This window comes from Oratosquilla oratoria, chromosome 18 (assembly GCF_046742065.1).
Source record: "Oratosquilla oratoria isolate Oo_2021 chromosome 18, ASM4674206v1, whole genome shotgun sequence".
Classification (NCBI taxonomy): Eukaryota; Metazoa; Arthropoda; class Malacostraca; order Stomatopoda; family Squillidae; genus Oratosquilla; species Oratosquilla oratoria.
In genome coordinates, this window is record NC_134794.1 from 59,434,680 (window position 1) to 59,447,463 (window position 12,784).

Consider the following 12,784-nt stretch of genomic DNA (forward strand, 5'->3'; position numbering starts at 1 on the left):
TTTGGGGTTGTCGAGTGATTGGGATATGTCATACGTTGTCTCTAGTAACCTTTTTGGTCCATAGGGGGTTTCTTTCATCTGAATAAAGTTGCCTGGCAGCAGGTACAATACATTAAATATAGCACAAGAGTTCATCCAGATTGGCTCTAGATGTGTTTAACCCTTTTGCTGTGAAGGGGGTGGTCACTGTGCAAGTGAAGTAGCCCTGCTACTGATGTACTGTGTCTTGTAGGGAATGGGCAGGAGACAGGGATGACCTTTAATCCACAAGAAGCTAAGATAAGAGAGAGCAAGTGTGATGGATGGGAGTGGGCATGTGCTTTTGACTTGGCTACCTCCCTTATAAGGGGGAAGAAGTCCATGGTATACAGACAGAACAGATTGCTATAGTGAGGTTTCCCTCAGCTGAAGTCAGTCAGTCACCTGGCAACAGCTAGGACAGCTACTAAAGTCATGAAATGCAGAGAACGGGTTGATCAAGATAGACTGATATATTAATCCTTTTGCAGTGGTGGGGGTCTCCCACAGCTGAATAAAGTTGCCTGGCAGCAGCTACAGTAACTACAAAAGTAATAATATGCACCAAAATTATTAACAAATCTGAAATATGGCAAACTTCCACAAGTTCTCTTGGTTGTACAAGAGATTTTCTTCTCATCTATCAACATGGTCAGCTGCATCTGGAAACCAGTACATGCTCTTATGTGAAACATGCCCTAGAAATAAGTGTTATGTAGTTGCATATGACATGACCTTATTTACATAATGCTTATGGTTATTTACATACATACATACAAACACACACTTTTGGCATCCAGTCACACTTCATGGATAAGGTTAACCTCTTCAATACAAGTCAAATTCTTGTGGGCATCATCAGCTGCCTGATGCATGATGATGCATCAAAATACTCCCATTATAAAATATAAAGTTACAGCTGTATTACTCATTCTCTTTCAATCTGAATATTAATAACCACAGAAAATATAATCAGGCCAGTTCACAGTATATGGGGGGTCCCTCAGCTACAACTACAAAATAATGAAGATGCTGACACCGGCATCCTCATATACCCCTCACGCCTCATGACGCCTATGGAGATGTCATCGTATGGAAGTGGTTAAGATGTCATGGCATTATTTTACTTAAATGGAGTCTATGAGTGCATCTGGTCCTCATATACCAAAAACAGTGTAATAGTACCATAACACAATGACATATGACACTGACTAGAACTCAGGACATTAATGTAACAGACATATAATGTTTATACAATAAAAATAGTATGCAAATTATTGAGCAAATCAATACAGCATCCAAAAACCTTCACAGCAACTCTTCTTAACATTAATATAACACATGTATTACATCAACCCAAAGTGACATAAAAACAGTTACTACTTCAAACTAACGCTGTTCAATACTGTACATCCATGAAGAACATATCTGACAGCACATTAGAGATTTTTAACATCCCAAAATAACAGCACTAACTTGAATGCCCACAAGAAAAGAATATGTCCACACAAGGGTGAGAAAAAGTGTGATGCTTATTCAACAGCACTTAGAACAAGGCAAGCCACTACCTGCCACTCTAGCTGAATTGTCATGTGACCTTTCCCCTTAAGTCATTCAATTTTAATTGGAAAAGAATGATGAATTCTTTCATAGTTATCAATGCACATAGTACAATTCAACAATGTTTTCTAAAAGTCTTGAGACCAAGTCCATTTGCTACAAGAATGCCACCAATTAAGTGACATTTTGTCTGTGCAGTACATTTACTAAACAATATTTCAAAGCTTGGAAGGAGAAAAAATATATAAAATAAAATAAATAAATAAATAAATAAATAAATATATATATATATATTATATATATATATATAAACAATAATTAAAAAATATTAATATATATATATACACACATATATAATATATATATGCATGCATACATGCAAATTATATATATATACATATACACACACATATATATATATATATATATATGTATATATTTGAAATATAAAATATTTCTGAACAGGGATATGTGAACATTTCCAGATTGGTGCTTTATGAAGAAAATATCTGTGGGTCTCTTCTATTACACCCTTTTTTTTACTGTAATACTAAGACTATTAGAGGATTCCAATGGCTGCATCTGGCTTGTGGCAAATGGTGAAGAAGGACCTGAGATGAAAGTGAAGGAACGGCAGAGGGCTTGATCACGTTGGTCTCCCCATCCACCATTACCCTTTGGCTTCTTTACCTAAAAAAAAATAAATAAATAAATAAAATAAAATAAAATAAAATACATCATACATACATATACCAAGGCTTTTTCCCCCTTTCAAGGGAGGTAGCCAAAAAGGGAAAGGCATAAAATCACTCCCACCCATTTCATCCCTAAATACACTCCACACCCCTTCCACCCTCCCTCTCATCTGAGCACCTCCTGGATGACGGGTCATCCCTGCACCTTGCCCACCGCCCTGGGTAAAATAAAAAATAAATAAATAAAAATCAATCAATCAATCAATCAATAGATCAAATATAAGGGAAAAAAATCAAGGGAGAGATGTATGAATGCAATGTTAATCAATTTTAGCTTCCAGTTTCACTATGTGGAAAACCTGCTTCTCCAATGTGGCTGGCAATGATCCTCAGCCCCTCCCACAGATCTCTCTGGCCCAGAGTGATAGTATAGTTGAAGTTCTTAAAGAGAGATCTTGGGCCCAGTTAAGAGAACAAGTGCCTGCACTCCTGATGGAGGCAAGGGGTTCGATAGGTTTTGAAAACAGGTAAGCATAAGTCCCATGTTGTTGGGGGGGGGGGGGGGTAGAATTCTGCCACCGTGTCATAAAAGGAAACTAAACAAGATGAAGTGTGTCAACTAGGGATCCTCTATTCTGTTTTTTCTTCCTATGAAATATTAAAGCATATGAGGGTCTTGGAGGACTCCAACCAGATCCCTACTAATTAGGTCAATAAATGTATGCACATGTGGTACAGCAGTGGCACTACTGGTATGTGGTGGAGTAGAGGGAAGTGTCTTGAGGATAATGTGGGTGTTGAAGTTAGGATGGGAGATTTGGGTTTTTGAGAGTGCATACATTCCTGGTAATATGAAATGTGAAGAGGAAGGGGAGGCTTTCTAGATCAATTTAACCCCTTCACTCCGGGGCACATCGTACGTCTGGCAGCATTTGCTGCCCGATGTTGCATCATAATAATAGCATTATAGAAAATAAAGTCAGTGCTCAATCGTTCATTCTCTTTCACTCGTGAATTTTGATAACCATAGAAAATATGATGAAGCCAGTTTAGAGAGAATGGAGGTTACGTAGGTACGACTACAATAATTATAATCAAGACGCCGACGTCGGCATCATCGCGTACCCACTTGCTCCTCATGACGCCTACGAGGAGCAAGTGGGTACGCGAGGCTGCCATATCGGCGTCTTGATTATATTTATTGTAGTTGTACCTGTGTGACCCTCATACTCTGTAAACTGGCTTCATCATATTTTCTATGGTTATCAAAATTCACGGGTGAAAGAGAGAACGATTGATACAGCAGTGACTTTATTTTTTATAATGCGAGTATTATGACACAACAGAGTGACACAACAGAGTGAAGTGTTTAAGTGAATGTGAAGAAAGTTTTGGAAGGAATATAAATAAGTGCTGCAGGATATCAATAGAAAAGTAGGAGATGAGTCAAAATATGTATACATAGAGAGGTATGGGATGTCAGGGAAGAACCGTAGAGGAGAGGGATTAAAGATGTGTTTAGAAAGGGAGTTCACAACAGCAAACACAGTGATCAGGAGGAGAAACAACCTTCAGTCTATAAGAGAAAGGGTGGTGGAGAGGAGTGTCTGAGAGGGAATTGATGAACTACATAATGGTACCCAAAAGAAGGGTTGGATGAGTTCTGGACATAAATGTTTTCAAGTGATAGAGCAGGGAGTTTTCAGATCATTTTTTGGTACATGGGGAATTGAGAGTGGAGGAAGAGGAAAAGGGAGGTAGGTAGAGAAGTGCTGAGGGTGAAGAAACAATGAGAAGGAAAGGGAGAAATAATACCAGGAAAAACTGAAAGAAATATAGAAGTTCAAAGATAAAAGAAAAATAAAAGTAGAAGAATGAGTATGTTTCAAGGAAGAAGTGGTAATACACAAATGGTATGTTGATTGAGAATGATGGAAGGGAAGAGGGGATACAGCAAAAGAATAGATGAAGAGGTAAGGGGCAGAGTGGATATAGGATATTTTAACTTTTCCGGAATATTGGGGAAAAGTTCAAATATCCTATTCATATTCTTAATCAATGTCACAAGACCGCCAAGAAACGCTTTCACAAAGCTTGCAATCAAGAACTAGGAAACCATAAACAACTAAATACACTTGTCCTTCCTTTTCATGAAAATTTCCTTAGTATTGTTAACCTACTCAAAAAATTGGATATCAAAGTAGCCTTTAAATATGACCACACCATTAAGAAAACTTTAATTAAGAACAGCCCTTCTAACAACAACGGTGTGGTCTATAAAATTCCTTGCCAAGATTGTAATAAATTTTATATTGGACAAACTGGGAAAAACTTGGAAACAAGGATTTCCCAACATAAATATAGTGTGAGATCTGCCCAGGAAAACAATGCGTTATTCCAACATAAATCATTATACAACCATCATATTGATTGGTCTAAGGCAACAATTTTAGCTAAAGGAAAAAGCTTGCAAGAAAGAAATATAATAGAATCTTGCTTAATATCAGGCATGTTTGACAAAAATATAAACTTAAGCTATGGTCATTTTAAATGTGATAAATTGATAACCCAAATGGTTACCGCGATCTTTCCGCCAGATTGACCCTTATGTGTTGGTCAGGTCGATAGGGGTAAGGTCATCCCCCCTCCTCACATTGTATTGTCTCCCCCCTTCCCCCCCTATGGTCGCCACCTGATACTATATTCAAACCCAACTCTGTATCTCTGTCATTTAGTCTGAAGATGTAATATACGAAAGTACTTACTGTCTACAAGTTTCCTTTCTCCTGTGGTTATTTTGCATATATACATATATATATATATATATATTATATATATATATATATATACATATATATATTTATATATATATATATGTATATACAGTATATATATATATATATATATATGATGAAGGTGGAAAAAGAAGTCATGGGTCTAGTTCTGAGTTTTTGAGTTTATTCCTGACCTGTTTCACTCTATGCTTCTTCAGAAGCATAGAGTGAAACCGGTCAGGAATAAACTCAAAACTTCAGAACTAGACCCGTTACTTCTTTTTCCACCTTCATCAACTTGTCACAATGTCCCAGCATATACATATATATATATATCCATTAGAGCCACACATCATTTTATCTGTGATAGAGGAAATCTTTGTTCATAGAAAAATTATGACACTTTTATTACACTGAGACTGTCCCTCTGTTAAACTGTCCTCCCACCCCTTGTTACTGTCCTGTACCATTTCTCTGAATATTCATTTCCTTTTTTCACCTAACCCTGTGGTGGGGGAAAAGAATGCTGCCAACAAGTCTTCCCACTTCACTTGTTCGAAGCAACAAAAAATGGGACGGGGATAGGACTAGAAATCATGCTACCTGTAGCCCCAAAAGGGACATTCCTAAAAAAAAAAAAAAAAAAAAAAAAAGAGTAAAGGCACAAGAGGTTTGGGTTTTTTAATGTGCGTGGATGTGGTACAGATGAGAGTAAAAGGGAAGAGATAGGCAGTATGTTTGTGAGACAAAAGATGGATGGGCATGAGACAGGTATGACCTTTCATCCATGAAGAGCTTAGATGAGAAGGAAAAAAGTGTGGTGATTGGAAGTGGGATGGGTGGGAGTGGGTGTGCATGGAAAAATTCAAATACACTACAATGAGGATCATCTGACAAACCTTCTTTGGTGTTCCATGTGCCACCAAAATTTGCCGAGGGAAAAGAAGTCTCTGTGCACTATGCAGAGCTCGATGCACTTTATTTAGGATTATTTTGGAACTGCAATCTTTCTTTTTGTGATGAACACCACTGTTAAGAAGAGATATATCAAATATTAACCATACAACTCTGAAAGGATTGTCCTTTTGTTAAATAAAACTGCCTGTTAGTGGCAGGAGTAAATGCACATTATATGACCTCATATTGACAAAAAATTCATCAAGGAAAGAAAATAAAATTGCCTTACAGTAATCCCCCCCCCCCCCCAAAAAAAAAATATATATATATTATATAAATATACATATAATAGTAATAAACAAATATATATTAATAATAATGTAACAATAAAATAATAAATCAACAAAAATACAGTACATAATAATATTTATAAAAAAATCAAGACTAACAATGAATCTTACCAATCTCCAATGTGGAAGACTCGTGGCCCTCTTAGCATCATGGTGAACAACTTATCCTTCAAACAAGCCATGCTCACATACTGTAGAGACCAATCCCAATTGTAGTCGTCATGATTACAAAATTCTGTTCCACATGCTTTTAACCGTTTCCATACAGTATGATTGAAGACAAAACCCATATTGTGTTTTGAAGATATCCACTGTGTTATCTCTACCTGTAATTTCATGAAAAAATTATATATGTGTGTGTGTATTTACCTAGTTGTATTTTACAAGAAGGGGAACTATGCTCATGGTGTCCCGTCTTCACATCTCATTTTATCTAGACCGCTTTTAATTCGTGTATTGTTTTTGCACACACCACTTTCTCATCTAACTTGTTCCAAATGTCTATTACTCTGAGGGGAAAGCTGTTCTTTTTCAGATCTCTTCTATAACTTGTGTGTGTGTGTGTGATTTTTCACAAGGATAGGATAGGCAGGAGTAGGGGAGGTGCATCACTTTTCATAAAAAACATAGCTAATTGTATTTATTGGCTCCTCCTGAATGACAGGTCAGAAGCAATGCAGCAAAACACAGCACATACACAGCAAGGCCACTTCATTTAATCAGCAACCACCCCTCTATGTCTCCTCATGCAGAAAAAGAGAAGACTGGGAGAAATCCTTTTGGGCTGCATCAAAATATCATTCATACACACATACTCCCTCACCCCCCATCCCACCACCCACTCCCTTTCATGCATCACAACATTATCTATATACAACCATTCTCCACCCACCACTATCTTCTCCCTTCCTTCCTCAACAGATATTTCCCTCTTTCCCAATGTTCCTTTTACCCCATCCATCCCTCTCAGCCTTGGTTGCCCCTTTATGTTCCCTCCCCCCACCTCTGCCTTCCGCACCTTTTATACTAATCTTTCTCCACTCATTTTTTCCACGTGTCCAAACCATTCCAATAATCTTTCAATCATATCTCCCAACTCACTTTCCACCCCTACTCTCCTCCTCACATCCTTGTTTCTTACTCTATCCAGCCTAGTAACTGCTATTTCTTAGGCATTTCATCTCAAATACATTTAAACTCTTCCTCTCTTATGTTCCATGTTTCTGCCCCATACAGTGCTGTCAGTATAATCACCCCTTCATACAATCTCCTTAGTAATAATTCCTAAATGTCTATTTCCCATTACACTTTTTAATCCACAAAGGGATTTACTTGCTTCTCTCAATCTACACTCTACCTCCACCTCTACTCCCTTTCCCACCACATTCACACCCACGTATCTAAAGCTGTCCACTTCCTCCAGTCTCTCTCCCTTAATACTCGCTTCCAATTTGCTGCAATCCACTCCCCTTGTACATCTCATCACCTTACTTTACCCACATTTATCTTCATCTTCTTTCTTTTGCACAATATTTCTTCCTTGAGTGTCTTGTGGGCCAATCTAGTGACTGCTGCCAGTTATCTGGAAGTCAAGGTTCTTGTACAAACCACATGGTACAATTTACCACTTGGCATCAGAGGGGTCATGCTGCAATTCACTAACCCTCTTTCTTTCTCACAGTGGCACCACAACACTGGTGACCCAATGGAACAACACTGGACCATTTACTACTACTACCACCCCTGACACCATGTTACCTGCTACCAATACCATCCATGTAATCTCCCTGAAGCTGCTACCCTTCTCCACAGTCAATATGCCCTCCAGCAAAAAAGTGGTATGACTGACCACATGGCATCAGAGGGGACATGCTGTGACCTGAAGCACAGCATTCCTCAGTGGGTAGATTGCCAGATTCAGCCTGTCTGAGCACGTCACTTCCAACCAGGGGATTTGCTTCACTTCATGGCTGTAGCAGTCCCTCGCTAAGCTCCTGGGTACTACAGCCCACCACACTACCTCTTACAATCCTGCAGCCAATGGCATGGTCGAACAAACCCACCACTCAATCAAGGCATTTTTTATGGCATATTGCAACAACTATTGGCTGCCCCAACTACCATGGATACTCCTTGGCCTCTGGACAGCCATCAAGGACAACCAGTAGAGATGGTCTTTGGCCAACCCATACAATTCTTCCCTCCACAGAAGTCTCCATGGAGTCTGCAGCAGCTGCAACGTACCATCAGTAAATTTGCCCCATGCATACCAACACATCACCAAGAGATCAAGGAATACATCCCAAAGCATCTCCACACCTCAACTGACATCAAGGATCGACACTCACACACAACCACTCACCCAACCCTATATTGGCAACCATTTTGTCCTTGAATGAAAGGACAAGACCTTCTGCATCTCTATCCCTGGTTTTCTCACATGCAGGACACCCTCAGAAACCAAGGCAACTTTAAGAGGGGAGTACTGTGTGAACCACATGGTGCAACTGACCGCGTAGTGTCAGAGGGGACATACTGCGACCTGAAGCACACACCTGCCTGTGACAAGCTTGACTTGACTTAACCAAATTCAATGTAATTATCCCTAATTACACACCACAAATGCTACCCATGTGGTATATATCAGCTTCTGGCTGCATGTAAAATCAGTGAAGTTATACCTTATAAATAAGAGACAATGAACTCCCTCTCCTCACGGTAGCATCACCACAGTCTATTCCTAAAAGACCTGGGGCAATGGATTGACTGATATTTGTGAGGGACTGTTTATATGTCACTGGCTCACAGCTATAGGAGATGGGAAGTAGCCACCAATTGTCAGCTCTCCATATGTGAAAATCCAAAAGAATCCCTTGAAACTGCACCTCCAAGCAGAGGTGAGAATTTTGACAGCTTTGAAGATGGATGGTAGGGAGATGATTGTCTCTGAAATCTGTCTCATAGGACCACCACTTACAGATACATATTGCTGGTCCCTGCACAATAAATACAAGCTAAATGTTAACATATGTCTTTCCACAGCATGCATAATCTTCATGGTGGTTTTGTATAAAAGTCCACTGTACTTTTACCTTTCGACTGTCAGCATTGTAGTTAAGATTCTTGACATATGTTCCCAGTGTTATAAGGTGACATTTTGGACAGGCATAGGGCATGGTTCGGTATACAAGCTTTAACATATGGAGGAAGTCCTCTGCCACATAATGATCCTCTTCAAGAAAGAGTACAAGCCCAGTGTGGTTCTTCAGTGGCCACAAATCATCAAATACTCTGAAAAATACCAATATCTAGTACTAATTCTTGTTTTGCAAAAATATTAAATACATCAAACAACTGTATATTTACAAAATGTTAATTAGTAAATTCAATACTTTTATATACACAACTTGTCCATACACATAAAATGATGCACATATTCATGGAAATATTAGGAAAGGATAAATATGTATAAACATCTATGACTGCAAACACCGCACAACTGAATTGGATTCTCTCCTCAGTTCATCCAACTGCTTCATGAAAAGGAATGGGTTAATTTTTTATTTTGGATTTTTTCACACTTGCTGTTATTTGTTTTAGTATTATAGATTCTAGCCTGTGTTAGAATTAGAAATGGAGAGAGCAAGTGGTCTGAGGTAAAGGTGGAGCTGCATCTAGTGTCATGTCACCATGGCTGTTCAATGTGTACATGGATGGGGTGGTGCAGGAGGTAAATGTGAGGGTAATGGGCAGGGGATTGGAAATGGTTAAAGAAAATGGAGAAAAGTGGGAGGTGACCTAGTTGTTGTTTGCAGACGACTCTGCACTTGTGGCAGGGTCAAAGGGGGATTAAGGGAGCTAGTGACAGTTTGGGAAGATACGAGATAGAAGAAAGTTGAAAGTAAATGTGGGTAAAAATAAGGTGATGAGATGTACAAGGGGAGAGGATGGCAGCAAGTTGGTAGTAAGTCTTAAAGGAGTGAGGTTGGAGGAAGTGGACAACTTTAGCTATTTGAGTCACATTTAGTAGGAAAGGGTGGAGTTGATATTTAGATAAATTGTAGATTGAGAGAAATAAGTAAATGCCTTGGGGAATTAAAGTGTCATGAGAAACAGGCTACTTCCCTTGTAAGGGGGAAAAGAGCCTTTGGTATACACATGAGAAACAGGCATCAGGAAATAGACGCAAAGAGGTGATTACATGAAGGTATGAATGTGATAAGGGCAATGTATGGGGCAGACTTGGAATTTATGAGAGGCAGCAAGGAAAAGGAATGTGTTTGAGATGAAATGTATGAGAAATATGGTTGGGGTTACATGCTTGGATAGATTGAGAAACAAGGTGAGGAGGAGAGCTGGGGTGGAAAAGGAGAAGGCAAATAGAGCTGATGAAAGAGTATTGGGATGGTTTGGACACATGGGAAGAATGAGTGAAGAAAGACTAGTAAAAAAAATGTGTGGAATGCAGAGGTGGATGGAGTGAACTTGAAGGGATAACCAAGGATGAGATGGTAGATGGGTGAAAGGGGCGTTGAGCAAGAGTGGAATGTCTGTTGAACAAGGAAAGGAGAAGAGAGGAGACTGGGTTAGTGGAGAATAGTTGTGTTTAGATGATACTATGATGCAAGGAAAGGAGGGAGGAGGTCAGGAGTGGTTATGTATGAACAATATCTTGATGCAGCCTGAAGAAAAGTCTCTCTATCTTCTCTTTTTCTGCATGAGGGGATGCATTAAGTGAAACAGCCTTACTATGGATGTGCTGTGTCTTGCTGCATTGCTTCTGATCCAGGGTAGTGGGCAAGATACAGGAATGACCCGTCATCTATGTGCAGCTAAGGTGAGTGGGAAGAAAGGTGGTGGATGGGAGTGAAATTGGTGAGAACTAAATGTGGTGTGGTAGTGGGTATATGCAGATATATTATCCCATATATTTATGGGATAATAGGGTAAGCTGTCAAGGGCAGTCTAGAGCTTTTACATGAGTAGTAGAGCTTGGATATTGAGTCTGAGTGGTTTGGGATGAAAGAGGGGCAGTGCTAGGATTGTGTTATGTTACCATGGCTGTTATATATGCATATGGATGGGGTGGTACAGAAAGGTAGATGTGAGGGAAATAGGCAGAGGACTGGAGATGGTTAGAAACACTGGAGGTAAGTGGGAGAAGAGCCAATTGTTGTTTGCTGATGACACTGCACTTATGACAAAATGGAAAGGTATGCAATAGGAGGAAGCTGAAAGTAAATGTGGGTAAAAGCAAGATGACAAGATATGTAAGATATGAAGGTGGCAGTAAGCTATAGGTAAGTCTTGAAGAAGAGAGGTTAGAATAAGTGGATAGTTTTAAATATTTAGGGTCACATGTGGCTCAGAATGAAAGAGTGAGGATAGAGGTAAACTTTGAGTGTGAGAAGCAAGTAAATGTCTTGGAGGAATGAAGTTATGAGAAATAGGTATCTAGGGATGGATGCAAAGAGAAGACCACATGAAGGGGTGATTGTGCTTATGACACTGTACGGGGTGGAGACTTGGAATTTAAGAGAGGCAGAAAGGAGAAGTTTAATTGTATTTACCTAGTTGTATCTTATGGGAAGGGGAGCTATACTCATGGTGTCCCATCTCTGTATCTCAGTGTTTAGTTTGCTCTTCAATTCGTGTATGAGATGAAGTGTTTGAGAGGTATGGTAGAGGTTACAAGATTTGATAGAGTGAGAATTGAAGAGGTGAGGAGGGTAGGGGTAAAGGAGCTGACAGACTGGCCTGATGGAAAATTATTGGGAAGGTTTGAACACATGGGAAAGAATGAGTGAAGAATGACTAACAAGTGGTGTAGAAAGCAAAGGTGGATGGAATAAACCTGAGGGATGACTAAGGATGAGATGAACACATGGGGTGAAAGGAGCTTTGAGCAAGAGGGGAATGTCTGTTGACCAATGAGGGGAAAAGACAGGGGATAGGGGTAAGTGGAAGGTGGTTGTATATTAATGATATTGTGACACAGCTCAAAGGGAATTTATCCCTGTCTTCTCTATTTTCTGCATGAGAGTATAGGGAGGGGGGTCGCTGCGTAAGTGAAACAGCCCTGCTTTGGATGGGCTGTCTTTTGCTACACTACTTCTGACTTGGGCTTTGGGCAGGAGACAGGGATAACCCTTCATCCAAGAGGAACTAAGATAAGAGGGAAGCAAGGGTGGTAGATAGGGATGGAATGGGTTGGAGTGAGTGCGTGCTTTGACTTGGCTAACTCTCTTACAAGGGAGAAGAATCCCTTGGTATATAGATAGATAGTTTGAGAAGTGTGGTGGGTGTTACAAGGATGTACAGAGAGATGCAAGGAGGAGAGTAGGGGTGGAAAAGGAGCTGGGAGACAGGGTAGATAAAAAAAATATGTGTTAACCTCTTGAATACAATGACACCTATTTATGCATCACGAGCCTCGAGTGGGGTATACAAGGAGGCCAGCATTGGCTTCCAGATTATATCTATTTTGTAG

General features: G+C 39.6%; 1 protein-coding gene across 4 annotated transcripts in view; it reads right to left on the bottom strand.

Annotated features, from left to right (window-relative positions):
• Nucleotides 1–182: 182 nt before the first annotated feature.
• The window catches only part of LOC143035281 (alpha-1,6-mannosyl-glycoprotein 2-beta-N-acetylglucosaminyltransferase-like), a 27,760-nt gene continuing 15,158 nt past the window's right edge, over nt 183–12,784 (bottom strand). For 3 of the 4 annotated variants that reach the window (XM_076202145.1, XM_076202146.1, XM_076202144.1), the window contains exons 7-10: nt 9,387–9,585; nt 6,406–6,620; nt 5,947–6,076; nt 183–2,268 (exon numbers count right to left, since the gene is read on the bottom strand). In XM_076202145.1, coding sequence (XP_076058260.1) covers nt 2,104–2,268; nt 5,947–6,076; nt 6,406–6,620; nt 9,387–9,585 — 709 coding nt within the window. In that variant the 3' untranslated portion in view covers nt 183–2,103. The remainder of the gene's footprint in view (nt 2,269–5,946; nt 6,077–6,405; nt 6,621–9,386; nt 9,586–12,784) is intronic. The other variant, XM_076202147.1, reaches the window with a different exon arrangement.